Source organism: Corylus avellana, chromosome ca9, assembly GCF_901000735.1.
Source record: "Corylus avellana chromosome ca9, CavTom2PMs-1.0".
Taxonomy (NCBI): Eukaryota; Viridiplantae; Streptophyta; class Magnoliopsida; order Fagales; family Betulaceae; genus Corylus; species Corylus avellana.
Genome location: NC_081549.1, coordinates 3,643,635 through 3,663,309, shown reverse-complemented (window position 1 = coordinate 3,663,309; position 19,675 = coordinate 3,643,635). Strand labels below are relative to the sequence as shown.

Sequence of the window (19,675 nt, the reverse complement as noted above, 5' to 3'; positions counted from 1 at the left end):
ATAGTGTCATCCTTTTCATAATTGGTCCCAAGCCTAGATTAAGGAGTGTTGAGTAGGTTGACAGGTGTAATACTAGTGTCACATCTTCTAAAACACCCTCACATTACAATAGAGGCTTAGAATGAGAATTAGCCAAAGTGTTCGCCTTAGATGTGCATGCCATTGATATTGGGCCTAGTTAGCTTGGTAAAAATTGGATAGAAGCCACCTAAAGGAGATCATAAGATCTAATGAATTTCTTAAAATCTTATGATTTCAATTTAACATAACTTTTGATTAATTAAGTGATTTACCTATTCTTAATCCTAATTAATTAATTCAAACCCTTGCTAATTTTCTTACCTTGAAATCATCAACCTTTACATACAAAAGACCACCTATGATTGAGAAGAAGCAACTTTGCATGGGAGAAACTAGATAATGGGAGATGACCTTCCACCTTTGGGGGGGCAAGAATGCTTTATGGGATTTCAAAACTCAACTTTTTGATTTCTTATACTCAAGGACAACATATCACGCGACCAACTCTTGCCTTCTACTCATTTCCCTCATTTCCCACTTCTTCCATTCACCTCTCTCAAGTCCTCCTTCAACCTCTCCCACAATTTAACTCCCAAAAGCTCAAAACACACACTAATAATTAAATGATCAATGACCTCACCATTTATGAATATGAATATGAAAAAAGGTTATGAATAAAACTCAAACAAGAATATACAACAAAAAAACATGAGAAAGGAATGAGAGGCTACATAGTTTTCTTACCCACCTTGGCATGATCACAAAAAATTAAGATATTGCTAAGGCGTTACAAGGAGGTAAAATAATAAGAACTGCCACAATTTTTTTCTTTTTTTCTTTTTAGGGGTAAGTGAGAGGATATGGAACATCACAATTGCAATAAACTTTAAATCAAAGATGTAGTAAGAAATAATGGGTCTAATAGTATTTAACATAAGTAAATTCTAAAGAATGGAATAGGGAATACATACCTTTAGGAAACAGTCTCCAGTTCCCATCCACTTGCAATTTGACATCCCAACAGCAGGCACCTCCCACTTATATTTCCATTTCTTTTGTGGCAGATTCTCAACTTCTTCTTTTGATAGCTTGCGCCCAAGGTGTATACTAGAGGAACTGCATGATGAAAGACAGAAAAATTATATAACATGTATATATGTACACAACCTAGTAGGAAATAAACTAAATATTACTCAAATAACTAGTAAATGTTTTGACAAAAAAAAAAAAAAAATTATACAACATTACTTATCAAAAAATTTTTTTTTTGACAAATATCACATAGAAATTCAGAACTATATATGCAACAAAAAAAAGCATAAATTCTTAAACATGAACAGCTGATAAAAGTTCTCTTAAATCTTAATAGATTCTAAGGTTCATACAGAAAATCAAAAAGAAAGCAGAAACCTAACCAATGAAACTTATTCTTTTCTTCTTTCCGGCTGAACTAATTGAAGTCTTGTTTATTTATAAATCTCCGAACAAAACAGACTTTTACTAGTATTTGAATTTTGTATAATTTTCCTACTCATACTAAGTATACAAATTGTTTGAAGATCAATTTGGTACAAAGAATATACACCAAGGATCAGTATATCTCATCATAAAATGGACCCAGTAAAAAATTTCCATAAAGTAATTATTGTGTAATTGGTGACTTGTAAAAGTTAGAAAATTACAAGGCAGATGTAGGAAGTACTTTGGCACTAAGTGACTTGCACCACTTGTTTCTTACATTATTTCACACATTGGCCCTTCCCCATTAGATAAGTAATCAACCAAAACGCCATTTTGTTGGTTAGTAAAGCATCATTCCAACCAAACATATGCTTCAAGTGGGCTGATAGGAGTGGAACCTTTGATTTTAACCGTGAAACAATTCAGCCATATTTTCCTCCATTTCTAAGTAATAGGTGAGCAATAAAGATGGTTGTGATTGTAGTGCTGTAGCCCATATGTAGCTGACTACGCTAGTTGAATACCCCAAACCTTGCTATAGAAGCAGCATTTACCTTAGAGGACTAGCCTTTACCATCCCTCATCTCCCGCTATTCGCAGTGATTAATTGTTCTGTTTTTCTCAATGTGCTTATATCTTAGGCTTATACTAGATCTTATTCTGTAAATTATTCATCCTTTTATCCCTCTCCTCTTTCTGGATTTGACCTCCAATAGGAGGAGAAAAATGCTCAAGTCACTGGGTGTTAGCATGTCCACTTTAGTTTCCCAGACTACACTAATCCCTTGGTCATGTGGTTCATGACATTGAGGCCTTCAACATGATCACATTTTTTTTATAAGTAATCAACAAATATCATTAAACCCGGAAAGGCACCCCTAAGCACACAAGAAGTATACAAAAGGAAGCAACTAGTTAGGAGAAGCAAAATGAATAGACACTCTTTTAAGTTAGCTTAATTAAAAGACAAAAAAAAATAGAGAAGGAATGCAGTTGTAGGATAGACATACTCTAGTTGTACGCTTGGTAATTGATTGAATATCTGTAATCTCAACATTATGTAAGAATATCACATGATAGACCAGCACTTAATTAAAAATTAAATAAAACAGAGAGGTTTTAATGAAAACAAACCTCATGAAATCCAATCCTACAGCAGAAGAGTGATCATTCACTCCAACATCATGTTCTTGATCTGTATCAGAGGCCTCACGGTCATCTTCAATTTCAGCATCTTCACTTTGGTCCCCAGTTTCAACCATGTCAGCCCCTTGAAGTAAACTTTCTACAGCATTAAAAAAACTCATCATCAGCTCCTTAGGGAACACAAAAGAAAATTTCAAAATTAAATTAAATCAATAGCAGCAAAATTCAGCACGACATGATGACTGCATATATTAGTCTGCATACAGCCAACTGAAAGACTGATAGATTTTACGCCCATACCTACACATGAAAACAAAAGAAAAAAAAAATGGTTTTCATCTTGAAAGATGAATTTATAAACCATAACAAAATATTGAAAGTGTTAGAACAAATTTCATCGTCCAACTGTTATCCTCTTACTAAAGCATCTATTTTGGACAACAAGTTCTCAGTACTGCCTTCTTCTTTAGAACTACCATTCGAATCAGTACCGATTAAACTTCTTCAACCACCCCATGGTTCATAAAATCCATCTCCACACAGCACCTGACCCTATTAGAGAACCTCTTACCCAATCCTAGATCATAAATCAGTCTGCACACAGCCACTGATCCAATTGGCAAAACATCTCCCCTGATCCAGACTTCCCTAAACCACCCCATCCAACCCATTGGGGCAGATTAAAGATAGAATAATTTCTTAAGCATTTCAAAAAATATGACAAAATGCCTTTGCATTTGGAGAATTTGCATTTGGGCCAATCACATAAATAAGCAGCAAAAGAAATCCAACTCCAGACCCACATACCCACTGCGGAATACCTTATATATTAGAGAGGATTACCAGTAGGAACCAAAAAAAAAATCACATAAATAAGCAGCAAAAGAAATCCAACTCCAGACCCACATACCCACTGCGGAATACCTTATATATTAGAGAGGATTACCAGTAGGAACCAAAAAAAAAAATCAGATTAAGAGCTCGTCCTAAATGATTACTTGATAAAAAAAATTATAAACAAACAACGCCACAATGTGGACAACAAAAGAAAATATGCGTGCTAAAATAGGCAATGACAATGAGGGTTCTTCATATCAATTCCAACACTTTTATTTCCAAGTTTGATGGTGGAAGATTTGACACGTATCATATTACAGATAGATTATTTTTAGATAGAATCTTTCTCAAATACTTTTAAGATGGGTATCAAACTATTGACGTGATTTGCAGGGAAAATAAAGCAGGGAGATTTCTTTCATCGATCTTCTATAAAATTCTAACATCTCAAGAAATCTCCCTGTTTGATTAGAAAAAGCAGGGAGATTTCTTGAGATGTTAGAATTGTATAGAAAATCAATGAAAGAATCTACTAGCCGTTTAGAGGGTGTGGACATGGTGGGATGGGCGAAGTTAGACAAAGAAATCCCTAGCTATTTCTCTGATGAAAATTGTTCTAACGGGTGTGTATGAATTGAAAGAAAATGTCAGATAAATAGAAAGTTCTTGTAAATATTACCATTTTCAAGGTCAAGATTATTTGATGGGACCAAAAGATCAACAGCTAAGGAATGAAATAAAGGATAGCCATCAATTGAAGTGGATGGTTGGGCTCCGAATATCTGGTTAGGTCATATAAAAAGTGGCATGTGTCAGATGAGTGTGAACAAAGGCAATAGATTCAAAATCGAGATTAAAGATCATCATCAAACCAGAAAGCCTGTGCTAAAAGGTATGATGATGAGAGGTGCAAGAAGAATGGGCGCATGAAGTCACAGGCTGATGCAGCCAGTCGAAGAGAGAGCTAGCTTAAAGATGCATGATCCACATATGCCTTTGGGGTTCTCAGCAAGAGAGATGGCAAGACTTTAAGAGGCGATAGGCTGCATGAATCTGTCGTGAAAGATATAATTTATCTTCGAAAAAGAGTCTTCAAATAAAGGTGGGTGATGGAGGACCATGGCAGCAGCCATGGAAGACCACTTCTTTGCTGCTGTCCTACATCAGTGGGTCTTGATGAGGGAAACATGTGCATTCAGTGAGCTTACAAAATCCTAATCATAAGACTAACACGAGTTGGGCTCTACTTATCAAATCTTGCCCATCTCATGAGGCCCAAAAGGATTTAAATCATAAGAAGACTGTAGTTAAATTTGCCAATGTACCCAAAAAGAGATGGTCCAGTGGGTCAGGGCTCAGATAAGGAATTTTTTTGAAACCAAGGTTTCAAGATCAGCCCATATTGGGATAGCAATGCAGATACTTTTGACGGTGAATCTTCCAGAGATGGGGAAGCTCGACATCACACACAGCTCCAATATGGCAAAAAATTTGGGTTGGCAAGGTGCAGATGAGGAGAATGCAGTGGAAAGTCTTGCTGATCAAGCAGGTCCAAAGTTACTGAGCATAATTCACAATTCTCAGCCACACATCAACATGAATCTAACAGTAAGAAAAGAGTTAACAAATATTTGGAAATTATTACTGAAAATGAATTCAGTTTCTACCCCAGCCAGAGGAGAACAGCCTTCAAATCAGAAAAGAAAAAAAAAAAAATAGCTGATCTCAACATTCTTGTCCACCCAGATTCTTACCATCGATAACCATTTGAAATTGTCCTCAGTTATGTGGGGGGGGGGACTTAAAAAGTACCAGAAAAGCAATGGCAAGCAAGCTACAGGAACCCTAAATGGTTTAGGTTATTTCAAATAAATAACCTAAACAACCTATTCATGTCCCTTGCGCAAAATTTGAATTTTGAAAAAATCAATGATTTTTTTTTTTTTTATAAGTAATCAAAAAGTTTTTATTAAAAGCGCAAGGTGGCCCTACCTATACAGGAAGTATACAACAAGAAACACCTACCTAGAACAAGCAAAAAAACCTCCCCAAAACCAAACAGAAACCAACCAAGGAAAACCCCACAAACACCACCCTAAAGACCCACAAAACACCACCTAAAGCCCACACGAAGCGCTCAACGCTAAAAAACGTAAGCCTTTCCTTTCCCACGACTAGAAGACACGCCTTTAGCATCATAATTAAATCAGCATTTTGAGTTTTAGGAGAACATAGATCGGAACTTCCTTCTTCTTTTTTTAAGATACAGACTGAAACTATGATCATAAACAAAAGGCTTATAAATCATACCACATGATAAAAAGCCCGTAAGCAAAATCAAAACTTAGAAAATTGATGTAAAATACTATTCAAACATAAAAAACTGAAGCCTATGGATATTTACTTGAATAAAGTTTATAAAATCCCATGAAATGTTTCTTACCTTCTTCATTATTATCTTCCTCTGACACTGTAAAAGAATCATGGTCATCATCTTCATCTTCTTCAGAGTCACTTTTGCCAACTTCCCCCCATCTTTGTCTATACACCAAAAAAGTAAATGATAAATGTTAGCTTTAAGGTCCTCCAAAAATTTGCTTCTTAACTTTATAGTTCACCTTGATGCAACGGTTCAAGAAGCCAAAAATGCTGATACACAGCATGCAACAAGTATGAGTGTGGCTAATGCAATATCCAGTTTAAGATAAAAGTTGTGAAAAGAAGTTAATTCTCAAAGGAATAACATTTTAAAATATGATGCTTGGTACACAATATAAAAATAAATTTGAATAGTCTATAATTATATGATGCTTTGAAGATAGGGAGAGGACAATGGCGAAGTTAAACGCCTTCTTCTTCAATACCCTTTTTTGCTGGTTGGTTGCCAATGATTGTTTGTATATTTCTCACTTTCATGACTTTTTCTTTTTATCTTTTTTCTTTTTCTGGTTAGGTGTTTCTCTTGTATACTTCATGTGTACTTGGGTGCGGTCCTTTGGCTTTTAATGAAATTCGATTACTTATAAAAATATATATATTATATGGCATACCTTAATAAAGGGTTTCAAGATATTAAACTACCAATGGATCATACAACAATCATCAATACTGCCTATGAAAGGTCAAACGCCAAGGCCAATAATGAACATAAGTCAGTAATAACTTCAATAAAAAATAACTAATTATTATACAGGTTTGACTCAGCATAACCAGCCAGCAATGTCAAGGTACTTAAAATCATCTCTCAAAGAAGATGTACAAAATGCACCAGTAAAGATAATGGGGTGTCCCTTTTCAAACATTAAAGACAATGGGGTGTTCCTAATGATTCACCTAATTGCCTGCAAGTTAAAAAATAAAAAATAAAAAACCCTAAACTCCTGTAGTTATTTGTTTCAACTCATCAAAAACTGAACTATTAAGTTTTTTCCTCCGAAGTTCTATTGGAACTTTGAAAGGAAAAAAATAAAAAAAGACCATAAACTTCTAACACTTAGATTTTAGGGACACCTCCAAACAACCAGGTCCTCATGCCCTTCAATTTCACCCAAAAACATATCCAAATATTTCTACAAGTAATATTTTTATTTTTACATCCATGAAATTCAGTTCAAACTTCAACTAAACGATTTCCAGTACTGACCACCAAACCCTTTGAATTTTGATTTTCCATGCATCAATGGGGTCTCCGAGATCTTTTTTTGGCTTCTGATCATTTTACAAATGGCAAGAATTTATTAACAATAGCAAGAACTAGTGAATTGGATGCTCCAAACATGTAAGGTTATTTATGCAAAACTAGTTTCACAAGGCTAAGAGAATCATCATATCAAACTAAAAGAGGGAGAGGGAGAGAGAGAGATCATTGCATCTTAATGGCACTGGCACACTATCAAACATTGCATTAAAGCAAACTAGCCACTGGAACAACAATTAACAAAACTATAAGTCAAAAGCTACCCCATGATCATAACGCTCGGAACAACAATCAACGAAGCATAACACAAATAACAATTCAGGACAACCACAACAAACCAGCAACCAAAAACCCAACCCAATCATATATTATGCTTAAGAAAATAAGCTTGCAGCATTAATACTCGAAAAAGCTTACCAAAAAAAAAAAGAGAGAGTAGATTGATTGGAAGAAAAAAAAAAACCAGCATAAGAAATAATTACCTCTTTTTTTTAAAAGTAAATGAATTTTATTAAAAAGTGCAAAGGCAATCCAGGGCAGCCATAAGGAGAAACAAGAAATCACGAAAGCTAGAAAAATGAAAGCAATCCAGGGCAGCCATCCAATAGAAAAAGGTATTGAAGAATAAAGCTTTTAATTCAACCACCATCCTCTTGCGGACCATTACCTCTTTTTACACGCATCATCAACAGATTTGCTACACGGCCGCAGTGACCTCAATAAATTATCATACATTGAAGCCTCTCTATGAATTACTTCTTCTTCCGAAGCCACACTGCTAGCTTGCTCTTCCGATGACTCATCTGTATTAAAAATTTGGTCCACGTATTAATTCCAATACTAAGACGGCGATAAAGTAATCCATTCTTCTAATCCTAAATTTTTTTTTAAGAAAAAAAAAAAGGCATAAAACCCACAATTAAAAATTCCTCATAGTAAAGCTCAGGTGTATATCCTCCATACTTAACAAGAAACTTCGTAATTCCATAGTCAATTTTGTTAAATATTCACAAAAACCAAAAAAAAAATAATAATAAAATTAAAAAAAAAAAAAACAATATTATCCAATTAAAATCAGAAAAGCAATTGAATACAAAAAGATGGAGGGCTTAACGTGCCTGAGGAACTGGGCAAGGGATTACGAGGTTGCTTTTCCTGAATACGGCGACTCTTAGTTACATGCTTACTCAAGCCAGACTTGTCGGGCACTTTGTGTCTCTTCAATCCTACGTAAACGTAAATACGCATTAACATTCAAGCAATTAGCAAATAAAATTCAGAAAAAAATAAATACACTGAGAGAGGGAGAGAGGGAGAGAGGGAGAGAGAGAGTTGGAAAGACTAACCTCGATTGTTGCCGAATTTCTTCCCCATCGGAACACAAAAGGAAATACGACGATTATATATGTATATATATAGATATATATATATATCCAAATTTGTTTCTGTTCTATGTTGCAGAGAGAGCGAGAGGGCGTTTATGGCTTCTTCTTTGATGTTTTAGAGGGAAAAATTAGTAAAACAGGTGGGTTTTCCGGGACCGAGTCGGAGAGCGTGGTTTCCCTCGTTAAATCTGATTGATAGGGAGGAAGGGTTTTAATGTGCAGGGTTTATTGCGGGGTTTATTGGGCCAACGGGCCTCGTTGATTTTTAAATTTTTTCTCAAAATTATTCAATTCAATTGTTATCAAATAAATTATTTTTAACGCTCAAAAGGAAACATATTTTCCCTTTAATTTAAAAGTATTAAAAATTATGAATATAAGTATTAAAAAAAAAAAAAAAATTGAGGTAGGACCGTTGGATGGCTGCGCGACACGAGGCATCCACCACCCCAGACCTCGGGTTTTTTTTAAAAAAAATTTAATTAATTAATTTTGTTTTCTATATTTTGAATTTTAATTATAATTCTTTATTTGTGTTTTTATATTTTTAATAAATAGGACATAGGAAACTTCCGAGGGTGCGGTGCACGGGGCCGGGGTTTATTCTGCAGGGGTGGGTCCGAAGGGCCCTGCCTTGGAGAGGTTCCTCGATATCAAAAAAAATAAATAGGACATAGGTCATCTTCTAATTAGATATGACGTGAAATTAGAGTCTATTTGAAATTACGTTATAAAGGGTAAAAAACACTTTTAATATATAAAAACTGTGCCAAATCAAAAGTTGTTATGCTTGATAACAAATTTCAAAAGTTTTTTTTTTTTTTACTTTTTTAAAGCATGTTTGGGATTATGTTTGAGAAATATCGTTTTTAAGTAAAAAAAATATTTTTTGGGAAAAGCTTTTGCCAAAGTGCGTTTTAGTCATTTTTTAAACTTTTTTTACCTTTAAAAACGCTTTCAATTTTTTTTTTGCCAAATAAGTCCTTTTTTTTCAAACAAACTTTTTAAGTGTTAAACGCACTTTTTGCCCTTAAATGCACACCCAAACAAGCATTTAATTTATATCACATCAAAACGTTTATTTCAAACTAAAAATTAAAAAGACATTTTTCAAAATCATTACTACAACAAGAACGAACCCAGTTTTAAACTTGGCAGTTGTACACTTAGGGTCTGCTTGGGATTGCGTTTGAGGGACTTAAATATACTTTTAGCACTCAAAAAGTCCGTTTGAAGAAAAAAAATATTTGTTTGGTAAAAAAAATTAAAAGCACTTTTAAGGGTCTAAAAAACTTAAAAATTGTCAAAACACATTTTGGCAAAAGCTTAAAAATGAAGCTTTTGCCCAAAAGCTCTTTTTGATTTAAAAGCTTTATTTCTCAAATGTAATCCCAAACATACTCTTTTACTCCTAATTTTTTATTTTTTCTTTCAATATTTGTACGATTTTTTTTCTCTAAACTATTTTGAGAAATTAAGTCCTATAGGCTATAAATGTAGAATCTCTCCCTCTCTTGACTCTTCCTCCCACTGTGTCATTTTTCTTCTCCATTTTAAAATGCAATTTCCAATCTCAACTTCAAATTCTCTATACCCCTTTAATACTCGAGTCAACTTGCATACACATTATATACAATCATATTAGGCAAGAGGATTTAAAAAAAAAAAATTAAAAAAGTGGGGTTCTTAATGACTTCCAAATTTTTTCAAAGCATAGGATAAACATCTAATAATTATATGAACTAAATAAATTTGACAATTTAATTGGATATATAAAGTTTTAGAATATATATATATATATATATATATTAGTCAATTTAGTTTGGATACGTACAGATTTAGACAAACTAAAACTAAATTGAAACAAGTTTTTAAAAATTAGGTTTAAAAAGGGTACATATTAGTCAGTTTAGTTTTTACTTGAATTTAGACAGACTAGATATAAACTAAAATTGGTTCAAAATTAATCTAAATATATTTCTAGTTTTGTTTAAATTATATTTGTAGTAGTTCTTTTTTCTGAAAAACTTAATTATTTTTAAAAAGAAAACAGATTAATTTTTTTCAAAGATATAATTGTTGGAGAAAAAAATCGAGAAATAATATTTAAATTAAATAGTAAAAGTAGATAACTAAAATAGAGAGTGAAATATAAGTGCTTTTAAAAAGTATGTACCTAAAATTAAAAGAAAAGTGATTTTTTAAAACTAAAATGAAAAAATAAAAAATAAAAAATAAATTGCTAAACCGGATATGAACGCTACATATAATAGCTTGAAAAGCAAGATTTGGCTTCATTTTAGCCATAGAACAAAAATAAAGAACAAGGAAGATACATATACAATGCTGTAAAATTTGGTAAAGATAAAAGATGGGAATAACAATTCATTACTTGGACGAAAATCTTAATGAACTTATATCAGAACTTACAATTCTCTAAACCTAAATTACAATACAATACCCTCAACATTGACATTGGGATTGCTATATACACAGCAAAGCAGCATTTTATGACAAGAAATTATATAGACTAAACATGTTAACAATGCTCCCCTGACCCAGCAGCACAATCCATGTTCAAAATCTGCTGAGTCTTACCAAGCAAACCACAAAATTGCAGCATAAACCGAACAATACATTGGACTTTTCTGGGTATGTAGTACACTATTACATACCATATCTTCAACTGATCACAAAGAATATAACAAACTCAAGTAGACAATATATTATACACTCAAAGGGTTTCACAAAACTGATTTATCCCAACTCAATGGATCTCCTACTCTGCTGGATACATAATGGCATAACCGCAAGAGTGCAGGTTCCATTGCAGTGAGGTAGGGCTTCTTTTTCTCCTCCTTAAAAAAATATTGAAATGGTCATTCATATGCAACATTTACCCTCCTTCCCCTGCCATTTCGCCATCCATTCGCCATTTGATACCCATTGCCTTGAAACCGTGAGGTTTTATACCTTGACATGTACTGTTCAGAGCCTTGGTTCTTTCTACTATTGTCATCCCACATTCCCCAGTATCCATTCCCACTATCCATGTTATTTGACACGTTATAATTGTTCTCCCACTCATTACAACCATTTTTCCACTGATTCTGATTCCATCCCCATGAATCATTCTGATCATATCCCCATCCATTATCTTTCAAGGCTATATTACTCTGACTATGATTATGCTCCCAAGAATTAGCTTTATCCACATTGTGGTCACAATATCCATATCCAGGATGCCAAGGTACATCAGTAGTTTTTTTATAGTCCTCTTCAGCATCTCCCCATCCTGTGCAAGGAACAGACTGGTTCAAGGGGAGGGAATCACCAGGAATCACAACGTTCTCATCTTTATCTCCCCATCCTGTGCAAGGAACAGACTGGTTCAAGAGGACGGAATCACCAGGAATCACAACCTTCTCATCTTTATCTCCCCATCCTGTGCAAGGAACAGACTGGTTCAAGGGGACGGAATCACCAAGAATCAAAACCTTCTCATCTTTATCTCCATCAGTATGAACCTCAGGTTCCCGTTCCAAATCCAACAACAATTCAGGATCTATCATGGAGTTCCAATCAACTTCATCAATATAAATATCAGGATCAGGCAATGATATGTCACATGGAAGGCCATTAATCTCTGCCCAATACCGGTTTTTTGCATTGTGAAATGCCTCTTCACCAGCAGAGTCATTCCATTGAACTACATTGTCATAAAGATACATACACTTTTTGGTTTCCAAGAGCTTTCGCCATGGAACTGAACCAATTGATGTGCAGAATTTCTTTTCCCAGGAAGGCACAGATAACTGCCAATTATCTGAAAACAAAAGGAGGAAAACATGTTCAATCATGCATGCAAGGATCCACCATCATACTTAAAAGCAGAAAAATAATTAAAAGTATATAAATCTTAGAAGAAGGCAATAGCAGAGTTGCCAGGAACATAAAATCCATTTCAATAATTGGAAACATTAAAGCCATCACCATTTGCAGGTGGGCCCCACTCCTCCGACCACAGTAATGCATCAATGATATATCAGTTTAATTCAATTCAGAATAAAGGTAGTAATATATGAAAAACCTACAGGAGAAGCTAACAGAAAAAGACAGTAGATAAGGATTAGGTATTATTAGTCAAGGAAATGAGAGGCAAGTCCCTTTATACAACTAACATAACTCCTACACAGATGCCATCGTTCATCAGCATCATTCACCATTTTGGAGCACTTCCCTTGTCAATGTTGTCATTAACTCACATTTCCCCACATCCAACAAACATATCAGTGTTTTTGTGGTGAACTCCCGGAAACTCAAACAAGACATCAGGTAAACCATGCAAAATCTGAATGTCCCTTCAATTCATTGTGAATCAAATTCCATCACTCTACTCACTCATTAAACACTCAAACCTACTCACACTGCTAGTTTTTTTTCTTCCCTTCATATATACCTACATTGTAGTGACTCAATACTTTTATACGAGGAACTACTTAATCACTTGCTGCCGATCCTCTTCAGCTTCAGCTTTCTATTGAGGACTATCCTGTAGAGGTACTCAAATTGGATCATGTCCCCAATCTAGTTGTCAATGTCTACACACGTTCAAGAAATTAGATACATACGTTTTTTGTTACAAACCTATTGGATAGTTAAATATTTCGTTGCATATTGGATTGTGTTTATAATAATTTTTTGAGCTTTATGTACATTATTAGAATATACCGTAAGCAAAAATAACTAAAAACATCATAATTTTAGTCCCCCAAGATAAATTCCTGGCTCCGTATTAAAACCATAAACAAATACAACCTCACAACCACAAACCTTAAACACTCCAAATTCGAGGAGGAAGCATTATAATATATGCGATGTAACATCGCCTCCAATTTCCATAACCGAGAAGCAAACACAAAACCCGCCCTAACGATCTAAGGTTCAAAAAAAAAAAAAAAAAAAAAAAAAAAAAAAAAAAAAAAAAAAAACTAAAAGTTCAACACATCAAGCATAACATAAACCGCCCCAAATTCTGCAATAAAACTATTCTATCATCACCTAAACCCAGAATAGAAACCATCATCCTAGAAAATCACTGATCTAACTGCTTGGAATGGGCACAAAAAAGGACAACTACAAATGCACAGACACACAGCGGCGGCTATATCAAATTCTAAGAAAAACCCAGTTTTTTGAAGCAAAAATCCATGAAAGAGAATCTATTTATATTAATATTTAAAAAAAAAAAAAAAAACTAATTTATCATCGAATATATTGATTTAAAAAGAAAAAGAAAAAAAAAAAAAAAAAACCAGAAAGCATACATACCCCCAAGTGGTGGCTTCCTCTGTGATCTTGGCCCCTGAGCCTCTTGATGATGAATTCCACCTTGTTGTCTTCTCCAACGACCCATTTCTCAAACGGGTAAACCCCAAAGCGAAACACGCCCAAAAGACGACGCAAAAGAATCCGGGAAAGTGAAGCAAAGGAACAAGGAAAACAGCGCCAGAAACTGCGCCCCGGGCAGCAAACAAGACCAGGCAAATCTCAGGTTTTGCAGGGCAAAAAGCAGGTGGGTTTGTGGCTCTCCTCTCTTGACGAAGACTTATAAAGAGCAGTCCGATTGGATGAGGAATTGAAAGCAGTTGAGGAGTTTCCGTGACGTGATCAAAGTTAGGAAGGTGTCCGAGGTTACGGATTTCTTCGAAGAGAAGGCCCTTTCTTTTGCTTTTAATTACTATTTCGGTCCGCTTTGCTTGCTTCCCCTCTTGATAAGGACTCTCATTTTCATAGGCGGTGAATGAAAGGCGGTGGTGAAATACCACACTGCCAAAGGAGCGTGTGTGCTACCTTCTCGGTTGTCATTTATAATTTTTTTAAAAAATCATATTTATTATCTAGATTTTCATTTGGTTTTAATTTAATTCTTAAATTTTCAATTTTGAAAATTTAGTGTTTTAGGTTAATTAGGAGTGTAAATCCGGACAGTTATAACTGTTAGAGAATATTAGGGAATTTGATTATCATTTGATTGTAATTGGATTTGATGGTAATCAAATTATTTTGATTTGATTATCAAAATTATCTACCTCAATTCTCTTATAAATAGGAATATCATATATTGTAAAATATCAAGTAATATAATAAGAGCATAATGTAGGCATTTGAGTTTTATCTGTGGACGTAGATCGTTGATCGAACCATGTAAAATCTTTGTGCTATTTATTTTATTATTTCCGCATTTAATTTATTTTTTTATAGCATTATAAATTCCTTCATGGTATTAGAGCCACCGGCTTACGCTAGTGATCAATCCAAATGGTCCTGTGGACTTTATTTCGGGACAACTAATAATTTAACATGGTATCAAAGCCACAGGTCATGTGATCGAACCTTGACTCTGTTAAATCATCTCCCATTTAAATTAAATATTTCATGTGTTGGGCATCACCTATTAAAAGAGAGTTTGAGTCACACGTGAGGGGAAGTGTTAAAATAATCATTAAGGGATTAAATTTATCTCTTTCTATCAGCTTAAGCTTTTTGGATAAATGATAGTTTAACAATAACCAACCAACTGCTTTTAAAAGCAGTTGAAAATAACCAGTTTTTTGCATTTATATACACTCGGTTATAAAGGTGTGTATATATAATATATATTTATATATATTAATATATTTAATTTTTAAAAATGTAAAACAACGTTGTTTACTTTAGATATATTTTTAACAATATAACAAAGCTTGGCTTATTAGGCCAAAAAAATCCTAATTGTTTTTTTAAAAAGGACCAAAAAGTGTTAAATTACGCCCAAAAAGTATGCACAATTTCTAAAATACCCAATTTTTTAAAGACCCGATTATCAGTCCTGATAACCGGCTACCAACCGGTAACCGGCGATTATTACATAACCAGGTAACCAATAGCCAGTTATTGATTCCGGTTTTTTAAATTGACTAACCAGCTACCTCGATTCTAATTAGAGATTTTAATCAATAACCACTAACCGGAACCGAGTTAACACCCCTAAGATTAATAGGTTGTCATCTACTACATTTGTTTCGTTTGACACCTTAGTGTTAATGTAAGCACCCAATGCAATGCAATGCTACACTAGTAAACGCCAAAAAAACTAGTTAATTTGATGCGTGAACGTTAGAGAAATACAACACTTGAAGACCTAAATAGTAAAGCTACAATAACAAACGTTGAATCGAATCAAAAGGGTTGCATGTATGTTGATTTCTTAAGAATCTATTGAAAGTCTTTTTTTATACACGAAGGGTCACATACCTGCTGATTCATCGCATGCCTATTTGATTTCTTGAAAATTTTCAATGAAATCTTTTTGTATACATGAAGGGATGCATGCCTATTGATTTCTTGAAAGTTTATTGTAATTACAAAATGAAGGAATGACAAGGAAATGGGCTCCAAATGTTCTAGGTGACCTCCTTTTCATCCTGACTTGGCTTTTAAAATTTGTTTGCAAGTAGATAAAATTGAATAAGATATATAGAAGTTGTAAGTAGTTTTTTTTTTTTCCTCATGTTTTGTATTTCTCTAAATTTCCTGCATCAATTGATTGGTTTCTGTAAGGTATTTTTATTTTTATGAGTGACTTAGCACTTGCTTACGTGACATTGCATTGGGGGCGTTGTCATTGACGTTAACATTCAAATGGGATAAAAGTGACATGAATAATTATAGAATGAAGACTTTTGTTATTCTCTTAACCCTTCAAATGTAATGTATTTTTTAAAATTATCATTAGATTTATAAATAATCACTGTAAAATTTTGATTAATTGGTAATTTTTAAAGCCATATTACTTTTAGAGAGACAAAAGTCTTTCTTCTAACATTACTTGCGTGACATATGACAAATTTGATGGTAATTTTTTTTGTTTACTTGTTGGATAAGGACTATTTGATTTATTGATCTACAATGAAAAAATATATTTTAACCATATGGGGTTTTTCCTATTAACTTTCGTCTATTTGCATGGGATATGAGAAGGAATAATTGAGTTAGTATCGACCAAGATAAATTCATTAAAACCGTGAGTTTTGTTATGAAAGTTTTCAGTCAAGTTCATTTGGGCCTCTCTGCAATGAGTCATCTCCAATCGCTACTGATCGACAAAAATGAGGCAATGCAAATAGGTTGTTGGAATTGGCCTGTGGGAGATAACTTCAATGTTTAAGTTAGTCATTACCATCAAGATGGATAATGACCAAGTTTGTAATTTATGTGGCAAATTGCTAAAGGATCTTCATACCCAGTTGTCGTGTGGTATTTATAGAGATCAAGCCTTTTAATGTCGTGATGATGACTAATCTCATATTTCCTGCATGCTACAACTAGAGGTGGATTTTGGTGATGCCAAATGCCACGTGTTGACATGTTACTGTGCATGCTTTCCTTTGTTTAAGGAGTTGATAGGACGTTAATCATGTTTGAATATTGTAACTTGTCAAATCGTTGTAATCATACTCTGGTACAACTAAGAGGGTGTTTGACAAATAGGATGGCCTAAACACTGTAGTTGATGTAGATTGATGTGAAAAAAAGTAAAAATATTTAGTATAAAAAAAATGAAAAAGTGGTATGAAAAAATAAAAAAGTTTTGTTTTGTATTGATTTTTTTATTTGAATAATAATAAAAAGTAAATGATTTGATATTAAAAGTAAAAAAGTTAAAATGTTTTGATGTCGATTTTTTTGAGAAATTGTAATGAACAGTGTTTGGGCCAACCCCCTCCCCATTACCAAACAAAGATTAATAGCATATTTTCCTCACAATCAATCTCATTGATAGCGAGATCTTGGGAGGATCTTGTAGGACAAGTTGAATGGGATGATCAAAGTGGACTGTTTGGTCCCCATCCCAATCGCCAAGAATTCACCGCCAAGGAGTTGATTGCCTTGCCTAGCCTCAATTGTGATAGGGGGTTTGTTAAACACCCTTCTACCTCCAAATATTATTCGTCTCTTTTTTCAAAAATTCAACATCAAAATATTTTTATTTTTTATATTACATTATTTACTTTTTACTATAATTTAAATAAAAAAATTACTATAAAACAAAAAAAATTTATTTTTCAGTATAATGTTTTTTTCACCTACTCATAAACATTGTTTGGACATGTCGTGGTGTTTACGGTTTAATGGTTTACCAAACAACACCCAAGGCTCGAAGGTGTCAATCATGAATGATTGCTCTCGTTCGCTAATGGACTCGTATAGGCTGAGCCTTCTTCTTACAGTCTAGGCTTAGGAGTGGGAGCCCAATTCCCAACAAGTTTTATTTTAACCATGTGAGGTTTGTCCTATTGACATTCGTCAAAATTTGTCATCAAAACATTCACCTGTATTTCACAGGCTTTGAGAAAAACATTGACTTGATTGACATATGATTAAATCTTGAGCACTTTTCTCATTTGTGGTTTGAATAAAATGACTATTAAGGTTGTTATTTGAATAAAAATGTCTAAGATCAAGTGTAAAAGACGTTAACAAAATAAACAAGAACACAACATTATAGGTCAAATGTCACTTTCTAAATGTAGGTTGATAAATTAATTAAATTTATCTCATTTTGTGGGTATTTTCACATTATACATTTATGAAACATCTAAAAAAAATATGTTTACATACAAGAATCAAGTATTTTAGAGATATAATAAGATTCAATCCTTTTAACACAGGCCAAAAAAATAAAAAAACTATATACTATACTTCTATCCTCTTAGCGGAATGATGATATAGTATATAGCATGAGTCAAAATAATGTTACTATTCACATTAATTTAAAACACGTAATGTCAGTCGATATGAAATAAAAATAATAAAATCGGGAGGTTCTCACTACTCTCCTAGCAACTCAACTGGCCTTCTTCCCGAAGCTCAAGTCCTACATCCCGAAAAATAACTATTTGACTGTCATTCTTACTCTTTAACATCACCCACGATTGTCCGATCTCTCCCATCATTTAGGACATTATCTTGACAAATTTAACAAAAATACAAATTTCTACATATACTATTTGCCTCTAAAAAAAAAAAAACAAAAACAAAAACAAAAACAAAAACAAAAGGTGATCTTAAAGAGTGTGTAGCACGCGCTTGGGGGAATTTTTAGCGCGGGTTACAAAAGAAATACTTGTGCGACAAAAACGAGATGCGAATTGGCGAAACTACCCTGCAGGCTAGAGTTGAATTACCTTGTGTCTGACGGAATGTGGTAGCCTTCTAGAAAGTCGGAACCTAGGCGACACCTGTTTTGCTTTACTTGCGTGATACTTTCTAAAAGACTATAGAGTTACTTTTATAACCCTCCGAAACAACTTTAATTACTAATGGATCGAGAAATTGTGCCATTGGCACAGTCAAGTGTCAACTACCCACCCGGCAGGCTATAAAAGAGCTTTATTTATTAAACAATAAAGTCTTATATAAGTAATAATTAATAGACCACTATGCCCTGCAACGGCAAATGGGATCCTCTTCATTTGAACCAAAATGAAATCACATGTTAAATTAATATCTTAATAAAGTCAATTAAACATGTTAAATGACGTGGCACAAAATATAATTTGACCATATTATAAAATGACTCTAAGTTAAAAACATAATAAATAAATAAAAATTCAAATGGAAAGGATGGATAGAGCCTCCAATTTTTTCCCATTTTTATATTGAAGGATGACATGTGTAAATAATACATACAAAGATTACTTTTTTGCCATGTCACTTAATTTGGGATTTAAGAGAGTTTCCAACCATACTAAATTACTCAACCTTTCTTTCTCTTCGACGCTTGTATTTATTGGTGTCATTGCCTTTCTCAACCGCCACCACCACTCTTCCATCTTCCACCCACATTACGTCCACCTCACCCCAACCTTTCCGCTCAACAATGACATATGGGTGGTAGACGACGACGTGTTTGACGAGCACCGGATCTTATTTCAAGTCTTATTAATATATTGTTCTCAATAAATAATATATATGATTAGTTTATTTGAAAACATTCACAAATATTACGAGTATTGTCGATAATAGTCTATAACCAGTGCAAACATTTGAAAAATAATCCAATTTTAGTTATATAACTTAGTAT

General features: G+C 33.7%; 2 protein-coding genes across 2 annotated transcripts in view; both read right to left on the bottom strand.

Moving 5' to 3' along the window:
- Nucleotides 1–8,743, bottom strand: part of LOC132191936 (protein NUCLEOLAR FACTOR 1) — a gene marked incomplete in the record, with an annotated part of 27,543 nt that extends 18,800 nt beyond the window's left edge. Inside the window, 6 exon segments of the mRNA XM_059607072.1 lie at nt 993–1,137; nt 2,617–2,767; nt 5,909–6,006; nt 7,830–7,965; nt 8,281–8,388; nt 8,509–8,743. Of these exon segments, the coding sequence (XP_059463055.1) occupies nt 993–1,137; nt 2,617–2,767; nt 5,909–6,006; nt 7,830–7,965; nt 8,281–8,388; nt 8,509–8,536 (666 nt within the window).
- Nucleotides 8,744–10,919: 2,176 nt separating this feature from the next.
- On the bottom strand, nt 10,920–14,213 carry LOC132191831 (uncharacterized). The gene is made up of 2 exons (XM_059606942.1): nt 13,879–14,213; nt 10,920–12,373 (listed from the first exon to the last, which is right to left on the bottom strand). Exons 1-2 carry the CDS (start codon nt 13,961–13,963, stop codon nt 11,427–11,429), a joined length of 1,032 nt encoding a protein of 343 aa, XP_059462925.1. The 5' UTR covers nt 13,964–14,213; the 3' UTR covers nt 10,920–11,426.
- Between the last annotated feature and the right edge of the window lie 5,462 nt (nt 14,214–19,675).

Bases quoted from the DNA above. Each gene is read 5' to 3' on its own strand.
- LOC132191831 (XM_059606942.1), bottom strand. From the start codon at position 13,963: ATGGGTCGTTGGAGAAGACAACAAGGTGGAATTCATCATCAAGAGGCT. The intron at 12,374-13,878 runs GTATGTATGCTT...TTTTGTTTTCAG, and splicing joins GAGGAAGCCACCACTTGGGG to ATAATTGGCAGTTATCTGTG.